General features: G+C 39.9%; 1 protein-coding gene across 3 annotated transcripts in view; it reads left to right on the forward strand.

The window, feature by feature from the left end:
- The window catches only part of CNST (consortin, connexin sorting protein), a 53,239-nt gene extending 45,023 nt beyond the window's left edge, over positions 1 to 8,216 (forward strand). For all 3 annotated transcript variants that reach the window (XM_032989333.2, XM_032989341.2, XM_042795640.1), the window contains 2 exons: positions 2,003 to 2,138; positions 3,822 to 8,216. In XM_032989333.2, coding sequence (XP_032845224.1) covers positions 2,003 to 2,138; positions 3,822 to 4,027 — 342 coding nt within the window. In that variant the 3' untranslated portion in view covers positions 4,028 to 8,216. The remainder of the gene's footprint in view (positions 1 to 2,002; positions 2,139 to 3,821) is intronic.
- Positions 8,217 to 20,955: the final 12,739 nt, after the last annotated feature.

The following is a 20,955-nucleotide window of genomic DNA, read 5'->3' on the forward strand; positions in this document are numbered from 1 at the left end:
CATCTCTGTCCTCCTAAACAAATAAGTCAAATTAAAGCACTCCTACACAGTCCCCCTTCCTTGTCACAGCAAGGAAGCATAAGTGCTGATTTTTGGCTGAGCTAATAAATTTTCATGGCAGTTCTGCCATGTAAATCTGTACGTTACCAGTAGAAGCTTCATCTCAGTGCACTTGTCTGTTGTGATGAGACACTTGCGGGCTACTATTTCTGGTTCATTTATGCCAAATAGTGGTCCTCCATATGTTGACTTAATTTCTTTCCACTACCTCCACGCTTTCACTACTTTGTAAGTACTTCATTGCATTATTTCATTGAATAATCCATTCAAGCTCTTGAGCAGGTAAGCAAAAGGGAAAGTGACTATCAAAAAAGAAAGTGTGGCAGAGATCAATTTTATCCCCTCAGCTGTGATTTTGGGGAAAACAAGGCTGCAGGCATATACCCACAGTGACCAACTCTGTGAGTTGTTCAGGGCAACATTATTTGGCCAGTTGAGGGCTATAAAACAGTGCCAGACTAGAAACCTGCAAATGTAATTGCCACATTTACCAGTTAAAGTGTTGCAAACGCCAGTGCCATAGTTGGGGCAGTGCCTATTGGATTGTGCTCTGCGTTTGGCTGTGTTCAGTGCACCGTCTCTCCAACTGCACTACGCGTCGATGCATTATATAAGCTTGTAGCGTGAAGCAAGTTTAGGAGCATAAGTTACAAAGTCACTTTTCTGTTTTTCTACTGCTGTTATAATTTCAATGCAGATGAGTTTTTATGTATGGCCTTCTAACTTGATTCAATTATGGGCGGAGTTAAGCAGTCAGTTGTCTGCAACTACGGTGTTATCTGGAGCATTGCCTTTCTTCCACTTTGAGTTTTTGTAAAAATTAAAGGCATTTGGGGTCATCTACATATATGAGTTGCAAACTCAGTTGCAAATGTGATGTGCTTTCTTGTCCGTAGCACAAATGTATACAGATTACTTTGCAATTTAACAGATGTTATTGCTGATCTGCAGAATAAGTTTTAAAGAGTGCTACTCAGATTTATGAAGAGATGACTAAGACTTTTTTTCAGGTAAAGATGATCTCAAGATAAAAAGGGGCATGTCTAAATATACTTCCTATTTTAATTTCTGCTTATTTCTAGCACACCAGGAACTGCTTGCTTAGGAAAGCATTTTTCTCCTGGTACTTCTACTTTCATTTCTCTTCTAACTAGGAAATTACAGACTGCTTAGGCTGCTATAACATCTTAGTATGGCTTAGCAAATACTCTTGCAGCTAAGCCAAATGCTGTAGCAAAGGAAAAAGAAGTTTCCATTTATTGACTTGTTGACTGTATCGCTGTTTGTGCAAACTGTTTGGGTGACCAGCCTGTAGGGAAGGACTTTGGAACTCCGGCTGCATCCAGAGCGTTTATTACAAAGTGGAGCTGGAATCTATCCAGAGCACTGAGGCTTTCTTTTTCCTGCTGTTATCTCTTTTTGGTTTTGTGTCCCCACTGTAGCTTGTTGTCCACTCTGGGAAACCAATTGCAACACTGGGAAATGAATCTCACAATAAGTATTTGATAGTCTCTGCAGGATTCTATCTTTGGAGAGGCAGCAGCAGTGTGTCACTGACTCCTTACTGTCCTCTGATGATGGGGTATTTGGTGCGAACCCTCCTCACCACTGCCCCAAGCCCTGTGATTTAATAATGTGAGCTTACAGAGGAGCTGTTGCAGGGAATACAAAGTATGATCCAAACAGTAAATGTATGTGTATTTAACTTTGATAGCAATTAAGGGCAAGTAGTGTCAGCATACAGCAGAATGATACTGCTGCTGTCCTGCACGTTAAGGAGTTGATGTATTCGAGAAGGAGGTTTCACAAGTGCTGAAACATTTAAGAAGAGTGGAAACCATTTTTTAACTGTTTAGCTAATTTCCTCCTTAAAGTCATTCTACATAGATCTCATGCCTGGATTTCTTACACCTCTCGTGCCACTTGCTGTCTTTCCTGACAGATTGCCCCAGCAGAAGGATTGGTGTCTATACTAAAGAAGAGAGATGATAGGGAAGGAAAAACAATTGCTCAAGTACGGCAGAGGCAAACTAAGAGAAGAGTGCGATTCCAAGAAATGGAAGACACATTGGATCAAGGTAACTTAAAGCTGTTAATTCATGGGTTGTACTCTTGGGGTGCAAATGGTGTTGATCTTTTTGTTCACAAGAGCAAAGTGAGCGTTCATTGTGCAAACTGTCTTGGCTTTTAAAAACTTAAGTAGTAAGTGAAGGTGATTGATCAAAGATTGTTCTATACCAGGTTTGGATAACAAGGCTACAGAAAGATACAATAAGTACACTTGTCTTTTAAATCTTGGTTGAGACTGAAGCCACAGGTTTTTTCCTTTGGCTGAATGATTTGCAAGTGACATCTAATGGGTGACCTTTCATTAATGTTTAGAGATTAGAGGTGGGAAGTGCAGGCTTGCTCTGTAAACCTAATCCATGTAGGTAAAGAGGAGGGCAAAAGAAACAAGTATCTTGTGCTTTATCCACAAGTAGCTTTCCAACCCTTTCTAGTAGGTCATGAGATTGGAGGGTGTCAGATTTTAACCTTGCTTTATAATTAAACATCCATATATATTTGCTAGCTGTCATTACATTTGGCTAAACACCTTTCTGCCTTTTTGATGGGCTAAATAGCCTCATAAGAAATACAATATGTTATTTAGTTATGCTCTTCTTGGAGTTTAAGATCTCTCTTATTCAAACAAAAGATATAATAAGAAAAATATTTTTGGTTACTAATGATAGTACTTTCTATATCTACTGTGTGCACCAGCCACTAAAAGGTATTAATGCAGGTCTTTAGAGATTAAAAGCGTATTAAGTGCATCTCACACACTGAAAAGATAATCCATTTGCTGCTCGAAAGGGAGCTTATCCCACCTTTTTCTTGAAATTATTTTGAAGCAATTCATCTTTTAAATCAAATTTCAATTAGAGTTTCTTCTATAATTTTTTCCCCAGGGATTTAGTGATTCAGAAGGAAAGTTGTTTATTATTATTACAATAAATCTGATTTCAAGCACACAGAGAGTCCCTAAATGTTTCTTATTTTTTTGCTTTTCCCCTGTTTCTTCTCCCTGATGTAGAGTGAAGGGAGTTCAGAAATTTTCTTAGAGCCCCTTCAACCTGACAGAAGATGCAGATGTTGTTCATGCATACAAGTTACCAAGGACAAGTGAGGTTGTGAGGATGTAGCAGCACCTCTGCAACCTCTTTATTGCTCTTACTCTGGAATAAACAATCATTCAAAGAGTTACCACAGAATAACTGAGATATAAAATAACCCTTCACATTAGCCTACCCTGAAGGTTTTGTTTCTATCCTTACAGTCAAAACGTAAGAGTAAACACAAACTGTTCATGGTAGCACAGTCAATGTCAGTAGAAATGATGCAAGAATGTTTCCGTTTTTGGTTTGTTTTTGTTTTTGTTTTTTTAGTTTCAAAGCTTTCATTTCATTTTAACTATTTCCATGAAGGAGGGCTTTGGTTGTGGGACGTTCTTACAGTTAAGTGAATTTTCCTTCAGTGTAGAATGACTCCACAAGTGATATCAGCAAGGACAGGTACACGGGTTGCAGAAATGAAGCTATGTAATTATTCAGGTTTCTGAAAAGACTGGGTAGAGAAACGTACAGTTCCTGGTATGTATTATGGTCACTTGGACACAAGTTACTTTAAACGTGTTTACCTCCTATCTCGGATTTTCTCACACATGTTCACAGTGCTTTGTATATTAGTGTTTTTCACCTCTTCTGGTCTTTTATTTACAGATGAAGTAGCTGGTGGCTCCTGTGTTTTGCTGATCCTGCTGTGCATAGCAACTGTTTTCCTTAGCATTGGAGGAACAGCACTGTACTGCACCTTTGGTGACCTGGAATCCCCTGTGTGTACTGATTTGGCAGCCAACACGGATTTCTATTATACCCAGATATTGCGGTGTATGGAAGAACTTAAACACTGGATAGCCTTCTCATAGTTGAACTGCGTGGAGACAGCACATTGAGAGCTCAGCAGTGGTGACTGGAGAGGGTAGAAATAAATTGTGATTTCAAATTCTCTAACACTTGCCACCTGCAGGTGATGTGTATTTGATGATGTACTTACGCTTTTACTTAGAAATCAAGAAAATTCTAGTTTAGCAATCAGGTGGCAAAATGTTCACATCTTAAACTGTAGCAGTGTGGTAATGGGAGAATAAAAAGTTATTCTTTTCACCCTTTTGAGAGTAGGCGAGTAGCTTTTCAACAACGTAAGCAAGTGAAGAAGAAAGAAGAAAATCAACTGTCTTCTGCGTGCTCTCCCATTGCCACACATTGTGTAAGCAATCTCTGGAAGCTTAGTAAAAGGACAGCTTTAATTTACAGCTGTTTGTGCAAAGGTGTTGCCTCCAGCTATCACGCAATAAGTCTGTGTTTTATGGAAACATTATTTTTCTTCTGTCTTACTATTTTTCTCCATTTTAATTCTCCTGATGAGCCATGTAATTATTTGGGTGGAGTGAGAAGAGTGCAGCAGCATTCACGGAGCCCTCATTTGGTGATTAACAAGCTGACCCTGTATCTTACAGAGTGGGATAAATCTGCTGGCAGATTTCACTAAATTTCCTGGAACTTTACGCCCAGTATTGTGTGGGCTGTTTTAGAAATGGAAGGTTAAAAGAGAAATCACTGGTCTCACTAAAGACAGAAACAAAAGTAAGATGTTTATTAAATTATTCGTGTTAAATAGTAAAGTGGCTTTGGCCAATTTTAAAGCACCTGGTAGCAGGTGTGGGGCTAACTGGGTTTTCTATCCAGCTATGTCACTGACTTGCAGTAATCACTTTGTGCCTCAGTTTCACCTCCATAAATGGGGAATAATGATCCTTGCCTTTGTCTGTGAATATTTATTGCAATTAGGGCTCATGTCTGATTCATCCCAGATGAGCGCAGAGGATCACTGAATCGCGTGGCTGCAGCCTCTCTCAGTGAGTGAATGCTTGTGTAAAGTGGGACTGCTCCAACAGAAGAGATTCAGAGGCTCACTGCAGATCCACGGCCTGTTAGTAGTCCAGGGCATTCGTTCTGGCAGATAAAAGCACATTGGCATCTATTTGCCCTGCAGTTCTGAGACTTGCATTGTAAAATCAGTTCTATTTCTAGCAGCTATACAAAACAAATCTAAATCAGTACAAAGACTCATTTTAAATGGGTATTTCTATCACTTGGTGCTCAGCCCTCCCTGTGTGGCATGTGAGAGAAACACTGAGATGACGGTGAAGGTGAGAATTAGATACACAGGCCTTTGGCCCACACTCTGGTCAAAATGTGGCAACTGTTCTTGCACCGGGCATAATGGCCCATCCCTGCTGAAGGTGTTAGTGGGAAACGATTCCTTTACACCTCAGGAAACAGCATTTTTGAGGGGTCCACTTCACTCCATGATTTCCTGCTTACTAACGTTGTATGATGCAGTGTGTTCAGGTTTAGAATATTATTTTGTAAAATACTATGAAGTAAAATCTTCAAGACATTGCTCAGAATTATAACATTAAATTATCGTGCTTTCTGGCATTTGCAAGCAAATTGTCCCTCTAGTGAGCTTGATTGTTCCTAACGCACTGTTATACTTAACGGGTTTTTAAAGTGAAAGGTAAAATCACGTTTTTTTTCTAGAATAAATTGCATGTATGATTTCTCTTTTTGTTTTCTCTGCAGAGGCTTAGTTTCTTTTATACCTTAGGAAGCCTCATGTGCAGCTTTATATTAACCTAGCAAATTTTAAATGCCCAAATTAATGAAAACTTTTGTTTTCATAATGAAACTTGAGAACGGTAGTTTGGTATATTTTTTGTTTGTTGTCCTCAGAGTATTATAATGCTGGGCTAATCTAAAGGAGAAAGGGAAAGACACTTTCGTATTTTAAAGTCTTACTGGCTGGTTCAGTTTATTATTTGAAATCTGGGTTTGTTTATTTATTTAGTTTTTCTTTTAAAGAGACTCTTCATTTTCTTGTTCGGTCATTTACTCACAGAGTAATTAAAAAAAAAGCATGCATTCAGTTAAAATATGTATTTATAGTGACTATGTAGTTAGAATATGTTTTAGGTTTCTGTAACTTTGCATTGAGTGTTTCAGGATATTAAGTTTATTCCTAAAGAGACAACTGTTGATTTCAGCTTAAAAAAATCTTTTTAGGTTTTTGTGCACTTCATCATCAAAAAGATCAAGAGGTATATATAGAACTATTTATTCAAAAGTATATCAGATAAGGAGATCAAAGATCCCCTACTTCTAGGTTCATTTAATTAAAACTATTTTTAAATAATTATTTTATTTAAAACTGTAAAGCTATTTAAAGTTAAATCAATTTTTAATAAGCAGTTCAGTTTAAAATCAGTGGTCCAAATCCTGGTACGTCTGCTTTGTGCTATATTCCCAGTGCAAAGACTCACTAGTAGCAGCAGAACTGCCTGCAAGACCACCAAGAGGTTGGGCACCACTTTACCAACACGTACCCAATGAAGAATGAGCGGCCAGGCGTTCTGTCTAACTTGGCTACCTTACACTTGTCTTGTAACTTGGAGCATCTCTCCAGCCTTCCCACCCTATGCCAAGGTACCACACCTGCAAAGTCTCTTGGGGTTTGCAGGAGCGGAAGGGGCACATACGCACAGGCTGCCCAGCTCCTGATCTGAGCTGTTCACTCCTCAGTTGCAACCGAGTGGTTGAATCTGGACGTAATTTCTGTTGGCGTTCCTTTATAAAAAGCTGATGCTACTAATTCTTGCTTCATATGACAGTTCTGTTAGTGCAAATAGTTTGCATGGTCTGTAGTACATTATCAAACTTGCAGCTACCAACATAACAAAATTTGCTTTGCGTTAAACTCCAGAGAATGTGCAGGTAGGCCTGATGTTGTCTTTCCTATGTACTCTGTTCTCTTTAGATTGCTGGTGGCATTGCTTCCACCTGGGTGACTTTAGGGGTTAGAATCTTAGTCAGGTAAAACAAAGCTAAAAGAAATAGTTGATTTGAACAATTATTCCTCTTGTCTGAGTATTCTGAGGTAAAATAATACTGAGCAACAGCCAAGATTGCTACAAGGAGGAAGAAAGCAGAGGGGAAAAGGCTTTTTATTTTTCCCCCCTTTGTGCATTTTAAAGCCCTTTGTGTATGTCTTTTTATTTATTCTGTTTCCTTCTCTGCCACTGTCTTTATGGCTCTTCTGCTTGGCAGTAGGGGAAACATACTATGCCAACATAAAACAATTTGTAGCTGGTAGGGAAATTCAGGGAATGATTCAGTACTTGACAGTAGTTAAAAGTCATTTCTTAAAATATGACTGCATTTCAGGCTGATAGTGTACCTTCATATCACCTTACCACTTAAAAACAAAACAAAACAGAACAACAAAAGCCAAAAACACAACCACTTAACATACTACGTAATCACTTGCAGCATTCTACTAGAAACCCAACCTTCCAGTTTGTTCTTTGAGCATAATTATTTTGAAAACATTCTTGTGGTAGAGCAAAACCAACAAGACACTTAATGTAGATTCAGCACAGGCTGCCAAAAAGAGCTTTCTGATGACATAATTAACACCCTCACCCCAAATAGCCTAGCGTACACCAAGAAAAGCGCTGTGCCGTAGCATAGCCACACTATACTACAGGCTTGTTTAAAAAGCAGCGTCAGTATGGAAGCAGATATTCCACAGCCCAGATATGCCAGCAGAAGTTTGCAATCTAGACACAGCCCGTGTTTTAAAATTTTTCCAATGTCTTTCCTTTCATACTTGGAAAATGCATAGCCCTGGTGGCAAGCAGTAGGAAGCAGTCTAAGAAAAAGGGAAACTCTGGCTTAGGGTTTTCGGGAGTAAAGGGCGAGCTTGAACTATCAAATAAGCAGAGTAGATTGGAAGTCCAGATTCTTGTGTGACTGGGTACTATTCCACTCAATAACTTCAAGGGATGTTACCTTCCTAAGAGAACATGTTTGCCTACTTTGTACTGTAATGTAAAACCAAGACCATCTGAAAGGACTAATAACTATTTGTAACAAATTTAACTTCAGCTTCTTTTAGCAGAAGGAGTAAATAATTGTGTTTGAAACCGTCACTCAAGCTTGTAATTTAAATACTGTGGTAAAAAAAAAAAAATAAAAACTGTCCCAAAGAAAATATATGAACCCTCTTGGGTACTGTGATTTCTAAATGTATAAAAAGACTGAGAAGACTTTCTGTGAAATTCAAGTAAATGGGCAGTAGTTCCAATAAGAATTTCACGGTCAAACCCAAACCAGAATGGAAAATAAGGATAAAAAGTATAAGATTTGGTTTGTTTTTTGGTGTAGTATATTTTTCCTGGGTGGGTTAGTTTGTTTAATAGCTAAACGAAAAACCAGCTTACTCACAGAGCCTGGTTGCTCTAGACAGGTGGGTTTAGAGTACTAAAATGTGGCCCTACTGCATCATTCTGAAAACAAATTGAGAGGCACTAAGTTTCAGAATTCCTAGTAAATGGTGGGGGGGGTGTATGTCTGTGTGTGTGTGTGTCTGTGTGTGTGTGTCTGTGTCTGTGTTTGAGACCTGGATAGTGGTCACAGGCCATTCTGCTCTTTGAGTTCAATTAAATAAATAATAAACCAATTCCAACTCAACCCAACCCAGCAGCCTCTGGTTTGAACAGGAGCGTTCCAACACCACATTTTGCAACATCCTGCCCCCCTGCTTGGCTCTTCTCCCAAAAGACACAGAATGAGGCTAACCAGAATTTTAGACTGCTGAAAAGGTAGCGGAATACAAAGAGAAAATGAGGCAGTTTTATACACTTTGTTTTGCTTTTGTTATCTTTGTGTTGTTTTCAAGTTGCTCCTCACAGAAAAAATGAGAACTACAATGAAGAGAAAAAACGAGATTTTCATATAACTTCATTGAAATCTGTGAGAAAAATCTCACAGCAGCAAATTAAATCATAACATAGTACCTGACAACCTGGGTGTGCAGCCTAAGAGTGGTCTTTATGTGTAGAAGTAAATTGCTGTTCTTGACAGTTCTTCTGTAAAGACTGGCCTCTGGTTTCAGGAAGACAAGCAGCTGTTGTTCCACTTCCAAGTCTCGATGTGGCTCCTGACCAGAAGCAGTGGTAATCTTGAGGAACCCGGATGGGCTCCTAGAACTGGTCAGTAAACTCTTTTGCCCCAAAGACAGGCTTTGCCTTAGGCTTCAGCTTTGTAGTGGCAGCTGTGCTGATTCAATACTGCTACACACTTTGTTCCCTGAACCTGTCGGTCACCCCTTTCATTCCTTGCTTCTCCTCAACAACTTTCTCGTGAACAGTCTTCCAGCCCTGCCTTTACGAGGAGCTGCTGCAGTCTCTGTTCATGTCTTCAACCCAATGAGTCCCCTTCTGTTCCTTCTGTCTCCCTGCCCTTTACCATTTCTTTCCCAGTATGAAATAGCATTTGCTCTACTGTTCATGGGATCATAACATAAATGAGTTAGGAAGGGGGACCTCAGAAAGTCTGTAGTCCAACCTTCTGCTTAAGGTGGGCTCAACTGAGCTCAGACCCAACGGCTCAGGGCTTTATCCAGTCGGGTCTTGAAACCCGACTGCACAACCTCCCTGGGCATATTCCACTGCTTGGCTGTCCTCAGGGTGACATCCCTCACATTCTCTTCTCCATCTCTTCTCCAAGCTAAACACTGTTTTCTAGCAGCATCCTGATCCTTCTCTCTTGTCCACAACAACTTCCTTCCTGGTAGGAATCCAACATTCTCCTATTAGAATAGGGATCCTGTATGCTTCTCCTTTTCCTCTTCCACCTTACACTCACAAATTCAATGTCAAGATTTTAAAATCAGTAGTGAGGCCACAGGCAAAACTGAAATAGCAATGACAGTTACATCAAAAACTATCGATACCTCTCCCTGATTCGTTAGTGTGTATCTGTGATTTCAAAACTTATGCTGATGCTTGTACTACTCTGAAACAGCTGGTGTTTGAAGGATCTCATGCAGACTTCCATGTGCCATAATGAAATAATCAAATATTTCTCTCTAAAATAGCTACTCAAGGAAGCCTAAAGTATTTAACTATAAAGTCCTTTTTAAAAAACGAATTTTTTAGACATCGCTTCTTTGAGGCTCCATTATATCACTTCTGATTTGTATTACATTGAATTAAATGTCACGGTAATTCATCTTTGGCATAACATTAGCCTGGGGTTTACTGCATTCAGTAATGTCCAGAAATTGTGGTCATCTCTTGAAGAAAATGATGATGGGGAGTAGATGCATGCTGTTTTACAGAGTTGCTCTGTGACAGTTAAGATGTTACAGAATTTATATTAGTGAATTTCAACCAAGGGTCTGAGCCTGTACTTGGAGTCATCCTGAGCTTGTTTTTAATGGCAAACAGGCTAAAATAAAAAATTTAGAGACAGGACTGAAGCACACCCAAAATTTCAAAAGCAGGTCTAATACCAGACCAAAGCTCTCCATTAGTCTAAAAATGTTGAGCTTCCCTTTCTTGGAAACAAGTTTGAACTCAGCTTCACATGACAACAGATCAGTCAGGTCTCTCCTTTTGCTCTTTGCCAAGAAATCGTCTGGCAAAGTGTCATGTTTTAGCCAAGATGGGCCCCTGATGTTAGGACTCATTTGTTAGGCTGTTGGGAAAGTTTCCAGTAACATTTCTGCCAAATGACAGTTAATGATTGTGTCCCATTTCATTGCCTGGCTTTAAAAATGGGTTTAAGCCCCACTATTGTGCTTTCATAGACTGATCAACTTTAAAGCTGTTACCAAAAAAAACTTTCAGAGTGAGAGCTATAGTTTTTTTCAGAAAGTACCCTGTGCCCAGTAGTGCAATGAGAAAACTTCACTGATTTTCACAGTTTTGCCAAAAATATGATCAGATTTCACACTTGCTGTTTGCAATGCATGGAAGCAGTGCCATGACAGTGTTTCCTGTAGCGCACCCCTTCAGCTGGCCAGTATCCGTGCTGTTCTGAGCTGGCAGCCTTGCACGAGAAGGTAACGGTCGCATCAGAAGTGGCGGTGAAAGCATACATGCACTAGAAGCTGAGCAACACGAGGATATTGTCACTTCCACATAAACCTTACACTGAAAAATGTACGTTTGGGGTTTTTTTTTTAGCTTTCACTAAGAAACCATCAGTTTTTCTGTACATCATTTAATTAGAGAGAGAGAGCATTAAGCCTCCACTTCTTCTCCAGGAACTGGAATTGATGCTTTTTGTTAGAGATAACATGAATTCTGCCACTCACGTGTGATGCTGAGAATCCTCATGCTTGTACATCTTAATACTTCTGGCTTTTCTGACAGAATTTCTAATGAAACTGATAGTCTCTGAGGCTGTGAGAGTAGCAAGAGTATCTTCATGCTACTTTTCCTGAGCCAGCTGAATTCAGTGCACTATAGAAAGGCCTCACAGAAAAGAAGAGACCAAAAGGTTTGAATCACTAAGGTTTGAATCACTAATGACTATACAGTCAATTTCAACGAGACAAAATATCAGTATCTGCCATCATAGAAACTAGCAATGTTGCTCCACAAAGGCCCACCATAATTAATAGATGAGAGCAAATTTGCAAAGAATTACAAAGAAAAAAATTATATTCTGAGGTTTCTCAGTGACTATTCAAAGATCTGAGGCTTTGTGTACAAGATAGTAACTGAAATAAGAGGAAACAACTTCTCAAGGTTGTACAAAGGTAAACACTGAGTATATTATGGGCAAAAGGACTGCAGAGAGAATGTAATAAAGACCTTTGATCAAAGATGATGCATTTTTATTGGTAAAAGCTGAAAAATACTTCTTATAACTATAATTGGTGTTGGGTTTTTTCCCAATCAGATTTTATAGAAACAGAAAAAAAAAAAAAAAAAAAAAAAAAAAGCACCCTATTTTAATGACATGAGGAAGGAGAGGGACTAATGGTGAAAATATTGCTGAATTCTTTGTAGGACTCCTTAGGAGGAATTCAAGGGGTTTGTACAAGGTCATGTAGCAGGAAGAAGCAAAGAAGGACCAGAGCTTATAAATCCTATCTTCTAATCTTTTGTCTGGTCCTGGTTCCCACTAAAACAACACAGATTAGGGAAGATAAACGAGTTATTCACATTATCTTTGACTTCACACAGCTTTGAAGACTTTCGTTAAAGATATTTTTATATTCTCATAAATTTTGTGGTGACCTTAGGCAATAAAATTGATTCAAGAGATTAATTTCCTTTCTAGTATGCAGCACTAAGTCCAAATGCAATTTTAACATATTTTTAGTACTTGATATCATCATAGCCATGGTAGCTGGTTGCTATTTACATGTATTGAAGGAAATTGTATCAACAGATCACATGGGAACACATAGTATAATGGCAACTCCTATCATCAGAAAATGAGGCTCAAGCCATCTGTAGTCACTTTGTTTGCCATCTAACCCTTACTACTCATGCTCTGTTAACTACCAGGAAAGTAACAGTGCTCAACAGAGCAGGCCCTATTGAGAATCCTATTTAAAAAATCAAGCCACACGCTCACAGCTCTGCGGGGCTTCACACAATACCTATCACCGTGCCAAGAGTGAAGAAACAAAGCAATGTGGAAAAAAAGAGTGGTCACCAGATTCTGCCTCCCAGTAGAAATGAAGTTCTTGTGAAGCACAGAAATGTTCTGACCATAAAGTGGATGCTGTCGTCACTGTCTGCAAATGTGAAAGATAAAAATAATTGCAACTGTTCTTGCCATCCCTCAAAATGCCTTTAAGAACCTTTTTTTCCTTTCAATTTTTAGATTATTGAAAGTTTCCCCTTAGCTGAAGGCGAAGAGGAATAAGCAAGGATAATTTCTTTTTTTTTTTTTTTTTAATTAATTTGGCGTGTACTGTCTCTCATATTTTTCTATAAACAGGGAATTGTTTTTCTGAGCCAATTCACTGCTGGGTAATAGCCCATGGTTTACCTACAAAGGCAAAATAGACAGCTATTAGCAATAAGTGGCTCATATATTATAAAACAGTCCCATTAAAAAGAAGCAGCTCTATCGACTCATGCAACAGGATGATGAAACAATATTTTCAGTGAACTGTCTGAATTTTGCAATGTGGAGCAAGCCTTGCACAGCCCACCCATACTGCCAGCTCAGTCTGGCACTTCATTCGTCTTTGTACTGGGACCTCTCACAGCTGCCATTTCCCAGTACAGAGCAGCCAGGGAGGCGAGTATTCTTCCCTTTCCTCCTCTGACCACTGAGATGATGCGTGGCTGCAGGTCTCTCAAAACCAAACAGAACAGCCATGAGTTGTCTAGAAAGAACTCTAGAGTTTCAGTCGTGAAACTCCAAAACAGCCTGTCTTTTCACACACTCCCTGCAGCTAGAGATGAGGCAGGCTGTAGGTGCCTGTAGAGTCCATATCCATGCAAGCCGGGAGGAGATGCTCTTTGCCACATAATTCCCTCTGTAGGAGAGCAGCAGTCCTACAGTCATTGCCTACAGTCTAGCATGGAAAACACTGCACAGTGTGTCCTGTGGTTCTTTCAGAACTATTTCCAAGTAAGTGCTATCCTGAGCACTCCCAAAAATGTTTGAAGAATCTAAACATGATGATCTTCCTCAGGTAGAAACCTGTAGTATAAGGGACTGAAGGCTTTAGGATTCCACAAAAAAAGGCATCATTATCAAACCATAAAAATTCTTGCAGAAGGTTTTGAATGGAAGCAGTGTTGCTGAGGCTGCCTCAGGATTTCCAGGTCATTCAACTAGGAACAAGAAGGGCAGACTTCAAATAGTTTCTTAAGGAAAACAGTCATTAGCACCCATTTTTCGGTGCTATCATTACATTTCTGTGCAACCATTTTTCAGACCCATGCATGTTCTACTCTTTCTAGTTGGTGCTGGGAGTGCTAAATACAGAGAATTTAATGCTGCCTATCCCTATGGCACATAGGAAATCCAAAAATCGACATTATGTGAATAATCTTATCAGCCCCTGTTAAAATGCATTGTTAGATCTTCATGCGCTAAGGTACTTATCTCAGCACATCTCACTGAGGTACTGCTTTTCAGCACGTGTCATGATTTCCAAGGCATGTGTGAGTAAACAGTAAAAAAACCTTTAATAGGGGGAGGGGAAGGGTAGGTCATGTAATTAGATGAAAATAGGTCGCATGACTGGGATTTTCCTTGTGATGAAATACTTGTTGTTGCCAACTGATTCAAATTCAGGAGGGAGAGAGGAGGAAGGGATGTAACTGTATTGTCCTTTCTTCAGGCTATTTCTTGTTTCTCATTGTCTCTCGACCTCAAATATCTCATTCTACAAATAAGTCACAGACTCCTGCTGCTGCTGCTTCTGTTACTGTGAGAAGCATTGCTTTTTTAAAGTAAATTACTGATAGACTAGGACTGCATATTGGCCCTAAGAGAAATCATTTGCTTCCTTTAGAGTTTTCCTCCTTAGGAAGAAGAATTTTATTTAGGTGTACTGTAATTTTCCAGTGTAACTACATTTGGATTTCAAAATCGTCTTCAAACCAAAAAATGGCCCATGCATGATATCTGTACTTGGCCCAACTTGCACTACTTTAATGTGCATTGTAGAGCAGCCCTCACTCACATTATGCAAATTTGTTGGAACAGATCCAGTCTTGTATCTTTTTAAGGCAACACCCCAATATTTACAAGAAAGCCTTCAAACACTAATTAAATTAGTGCTAATCCATCACTTCAAGTGAATAGTTTCATAAGCAGAACCTGATGTGGAGAAGGCATTTTAACGAAGACCTGACTCCAAGCACTGAGTAAGGAAGGCATACAGAATACTGAATAGCTTCCCAGTGACTGTATGAACAGGAATCCTTGGAGACAACAGGATATGTTAATGTAATTAAAGACAACATCGTAATACATAGGTACTAAAAGCCCAAATCACAAAGTACAGGCAGCCTTACTTCTGGGATTTGAAGCACTGACTTTACGATCTTAATAAACAGTGCTCATCAGAAAAGTAGCAACAGAGCTGCATTGCCCTCTGAATATTAGGCTATTTTCTTCCATAACAAAATCACAGCAAAACAGGGAAAAGCCTTTTGATAGACTTAGCTAGAGCATAGTCAGATTTTTATATTCTCACAACTCTTGCACAGAAATTCTTGTACAGATTTGTTATTGATCTTCTAATCTTGGAGGTATGCATTATATTACTATTATAATTAGCGTTTAAAGCACATGAGGTACCCTTCTACTTGGTTGTACACGGGTCCTGATATCATGAAGCTTCTGTATATGCTTCATTTCTACTATATGTCTGTATTTCCATAAACCAGAGCCACTGAGTAGACAGACAGACTTGCTCCCCTTTCTTCCACCTCCCAGGTACATTGTACTTACCTACAGGGAATACCAGCGTAAGAGCAGCCCCGCTCTCCAGGCGCTGCTCTTCTGACCCGTGCTTTGACAGGACATGGCTGGGGCATAAGTGTGCTTAATTTCCTTCCCACTATTGCAGTGTAGCCTGACAGAGGAATTTAATTTCCAGTAGATTTGACACCTATGTAGACTAGTAAAATGCTTTGAGACATTCTTCACTTGAAAAAAATTGAAAAAAAAAATGCTAAAAAAGAGAAAAAGATCTTACTGTTGTGATTTGACACCAACACGACTTCATTTCAAGCTACCTATCTCATATTTTTTCAATAAAAGACATACTGAAAGAATTCCATAACTGGCTGTTATGACTTTCCTGTTACTTCCATATCTTACTATCCTGGTGTAAATTTCATGTCTTTGATTCTTACAGTACTGTGGTTCAGAAACTGGAAAGCAGCATGACGCTGCCTAATTCCTTTTCATGACACTGACATACTGATATTACTGGTTTTTCCCTTCCAGGTGGGTTAGAAAGAGAGGCTGGAAATATGTTTTAATAGCAGTTTTTCATTCCCAGAAATTAATCTTTTCCATGCTGGCTGGGTAATTTAATTTGTTGTTGACCTAGTTCCAGTTATGAAAGATTAGACTATTCATTATCACAGAAGTTTCATCATTTGGCCCTTAAAATAATCAGACTTTTTGAAAATATATGCTATAGATTATTAATAAATGTTACAATATTTTGCTCACTGAGTTCTTTGTTTCATATGAAAATATTTTGTTTGTACACAGCGTTGATGATGATTCTTTTCTAATTGTAAAGTGTAATTACCACCAGGAAGGGTGACACTAAAATTTAGCCATGAACTAGTATTTGATCAGCATGGCACATGATGTTGTTGTCAGATACCATAGCTTCACTGCATTAATGTTTCCCTCCAGCAATATCGAGGCAGAAGCATCCACTGTAATTAGAGGTTTGAAACCTGTGTTGTGTAATTGGTTCTGCTACACTGCGCAGAATGAGTGTCCCTTTTAAAAAGTGGAAGAAGACAGAAAAACAGGTTATCTGAGTGATTCTTGCTAGCTCCCTGCCTGTCCTGCCACCCCCTCTAGGTGACAGATTCTTGCTTGCTTGGTCTCACTTTGGCAGTCCTGGGAGGAACAATCAATTCTCTCAAACCTTCTTGGCAATCTGTCCGACTCCTAAGAGGTTTCGGGGAGGAGCTGGATCCAGATGACCTTGGACAAGAGGTTGCAGCTGTAAGGGTGATGGCTATGACTTTTTTGGTTCTACGTATTATGGGAATTTGCCCCAGTTCCATCAATGCACAACAAATTTCCTAACAGCTGAGCCAGCATAAACCTCTGGTGTAGGTAAGGAAAACTGAATTGTTACCAGTTATAAATTCCAGTGCACTTAAGGCAAGTTCAGCTTTTTCTACCTACATTTGAGATTTGGATGCAGGTCCAAGGTATTGTTGCTTGGCCAGAAGTTTGGTGGAATCTTGGACAAATTCCCAAAGTGCTTCTGGGAGGTTTCTAGGGTGGCCAGATCCGCAGAGCAGCATTGCTGGAGCTGCTCAGTGATTAATGATGAAGTCTGTAATAACATGTTCACTATAAATATTTCTGCTGTCTTCCTTTCTAAGCATGTATTTAGAAACAATCCATTGAGACCTTTGTGCCATCCATACCCACCAGAGTCCTTTGTCCTTCTGTTTGGCTGCCGTAGGGAACTATGTGAGTGTGGGAGAAAACCAGCTTTATTTAATAGTGAAGCTAGCTCAGCCTGGGAAAAAAGCAAAACATCTCGGAGGAATTTGAGGGAATAAAACTGAAAACACTACAGCTATAGCTTTTGGATTTAAATGAGAGAGAAACTCCTCATGGGTTTTATTGGTAAGCATCGTTTAGGGACATCTTTTTTGCAGTCCAGAGTCCTTATCTGCTGCTAAGTGAGTACACAGTACATTAGTTGAGATTTCAGACATTTTATGCAATTAATTGCTTTTAGGAGACTGATATTCAGAGCTGAAGGCCTCCTGTGTGTGTTGTATTTCCAACTATTCTTGTTTTAACCCACGTCCAACAGTATTTTTGTAGTCTCAACTAATGGGTGTGTATTCTTACTAGAGTCTGAATTTTTTAATATAAAAATTTCTGTGGTTATGGAGAAACAAACATTTTAAGAAGCTTGAAGACTCAGAAACTACAAGTTAAATATAAAAAGCCTCATCTCCACTAGATTTGCTTGATTGCTTTTACCACTTATTCATTGTATTTGAATATTTCAGGGTCAGTATTTATTGTCCATTACAGTGTACACAGATATTACTTGTTTATGTCTATAACATAGTGTTAAATCAATCAGCCAGCAAAACAGATATTGCAAAGATTAAGAGGTTATTGAGATGTCTTGCATCAAACCCTAACCCCAAAGTCCTTGGGAGACCCTCCAAGTGTTATCCAAGGAAGATAAATGCCATGCACACAGGAGGACTTTTTAGTTATTTGCAAGCAAAAATTTGTGCTTCCAATTTTTGAAAGATACTTGTGCAGAATCAAAATAAATTCTCGGCAATATGTTGCCATGGCAAACTGAGGATGTCCTCAGTAAAATGTAGGTAACCCCTGTCCATCAAACAAATGCAGGTAACTGTGTGAGGTCATGTAGTCTACGTTCTGTCTGCAAATGTGGCACTTCCAGGTGCACCCACCCATGCAAAGAGGAGGTAAATTAGAAGACGACACAAGCGGAGGATGGAGACAGCGGGGGTGAGCTCTGGGGCCACCTCAATGGCTTCCAGGAACTGGAGGAAGACAGGGGAAAAAGCTAGAGATGATCTTGTTTATGCGAGAGGCCAGATATAACAGTTCCTTCTTGTTGTGTTTAGTCTGGTTGTGTGTACATCTTCAGTCTTATTTTTGGCAAAAATAATTATCTTTACTTTCATTCCTTCCCTCTTCTCTGCTGTCCCTTCAAGAGAGAGAAAATGGGGCATGTGTGTGGGCTGATGATTTCAGAGTAGAGAGTACTGAGAACTCCTGCAAAAAGAAAGTTAACTCTAGTCTCCGAGAAGGCTGATAAGCAGACACCTCAAAACCAAATAAGCATCCAGATTTTTATTTCAAAGCAAATGTTGACCTATGTGTAGCAAATACTTTCCAGACCGCTGCTTCAAACCCAGAACCTTTTACAGACTTTGCCCTGCTTTGGATTTTTCCTATTCCCTCCCTACTTACACCAAAAGAAGTAACAACAGCTCTGCAGTCCTGCCGCTAAAGACAGAAAGCTGTCCCAAATAGGACACCAATGTCAGCAGCCCAGCCAAAGGGCAAACGGCCCAAAGGCTGTGGTGGCACGGGCGAGCGGTGCCACCTGCTGCCTTGGGGGAGCCGGGCTCTGGCCTGGGGCACCAGGGACCCCGTCCCTGGGGTCATTGCCCAGGGGGGCTGTGCGGGCAAGAAGAGGCATCGCGTCTTTGGTGACGTGGGGACTGATGGCCGCTGCTGAAACAAGACTGCTTGAAGAAACAATACTCTTTGTTTCTGTCTGTGCGTGTGTCAAACCAGTCACATAAAAACACAGGAAAAGGATTGAAGTGTTAATGAGAGGAAAATGAGTCCACCTTGCGTGGCTGTAATGGCTGATAACAGCACAAGCCTGTTCCTCAGATCTGAGCAATGCTTAGTGGTTTCCCCGCTCCGGCTGATTTAAGGGCACAACCATGTGATCACCAATTTATCTCATTAATGCTTGAGAGTAAATTTCAGGTTATCTGTAATGTTCTCTGAACCAGACATGCAGGTTTAGCATCTGATTTTAAGTGGTAATTCTGATGAGCAGCTGTGGCTTGTTTTCAGGTGACTGACATTAAATCCTAATTACATTAAATCCTAATGAGGTTTTTTTAAGCTAAAATGTCCTAGTTTCAGTTTCAGCTTTACCTGCTGGATCTTGTTATTTATTCCTATAAAGAAGATTGTTCATTTTTCATAAAAAGTCAATTTCCATTGTGTTGTATAAAAAAATTCAATGGCAAGAAGGACAACCAGAGCTCCTAATATTTACCACAGGTATGGAACTCTTGTAAGGTATAAGAGAGTGATCATTAGAAATAACCTTTTTCTGCGGGGGCAGGTATTGCTGTTAGGTATATACATGAAATGTAAGGTCACCCTGTCTCCAGGCCCACCAAAGAGCCTTTGGTGGTGCTACATCTGCACTGAGTTGTGTCGGTTTTTAACAAGGCCCTGGTGTGCTGCCATTAACTTGGTTTTATGCCTCTTTTGTGTTTCCATAGCTGCAGGCCAGACGGTTTCAGCATCATATCCTTCCTCTGATATGGAATCTGACCACCGTGCTCCCAATTACTTGTACAGCACCTTGTACCTTTCATTCCACATGCCTTATTTCTTGTTATATATCACAGTGCATTCAACATTAGTTATTTCAGCTAAAACCAAACCTACAAACTTTTGCATGTTTTAGGCAGCATGAAGAGGTGGTGACTGAGCACAGATGTCAATGGGGCTGTTACTCTCCTTGGAAGCCTCAATTACTACTGGATTTGTAGGACAAGATAGAGCAACTGCTTTGAAAAATTCCATTCAAATGCTTAGTGCATGATCAAATGATGAACTGGCCTGGGAGGTGGAGAGACAGTACAGTGGTTTCTACTGTTTCTCTAGCCTTTGGGTGCTTCCTCTCCTTATGAGAACTTTTGTAAAACCAGGTGAACAAACCTCCTGTTGGTGAGCCTATGACAAGCCTGATGTGGTGGGCAGAGAAATAGTGCTGCTCAGTAATGCTAAATGCAAAGCTCCAGTTCTCCGTTCTCTTCCTTATGTGGGTAAACTAACTTCCTCTACAGTTTTCACTCATCCTTGGCTGATGGGATAACAACTTCTCACCCTGCTCTGATGGACTTTATGGCTGCTGTCGTGCCCACTCCTAAATGTGTATGTGGATTTGAGAACTATAGAAATGAGTTCTCAATGAGGCAGGGCAGTGTGAGGACAGGAGCTATGAGGGAACTACGTCTCTGCTGTACCCAGAAGGGGGTAGGACAGCCAAAGGTTGTTAGTGGCATACACCTAGGAGATAGGGATTTTTTTGGTGGCACAGGAATCTTGAAAAAGAATGAATATATGAACAGAAGTTAGTATGTGGTTGTGGCTGAACGATGTAATGAAATGCAGTTGCATGAGCACAGCTGAAATGATAACAAACCAGAGAACAACAGTAGCAGGCAACAGTGATGCTGATGTCCACAGCTTGCTGTACCAGTTGTACCCAGACAAGAGGTTACAACCAAGACAAGGGGTCCTGTATGCTACAGAGGCAGGTGAAGCAAACTCATAGCAAATCACCAGTAGAGCTGGAGGACACACTTATGCTAACCAAAAGATAGCTGAGTGTTGTAATAAAAGGGTTTTTTTTTGCCTCCCACTGTGGACAAAAGCATAGGCATATACGTGTACTTGTATGAAGGAGCTGGGGCAACACTTGATGGCCTCTGTG

This window comes from Tyto alba, unplaced genomic scaffold (genome assembly GCF_018691265.1).
Source record: "Tyto alba isolate M040663 unplaced genomic scaffold, T.alba_DEE_v4.0 Super-Scaffold_22, whole genome shotgun sequence".
Classification (NCBI taxonomy): domain Eukaryota; kingdom Metazoa; phylum Chordata; class Aves; order Strigiformes; family Tytonidae; genus Tyto; species Tyto alba.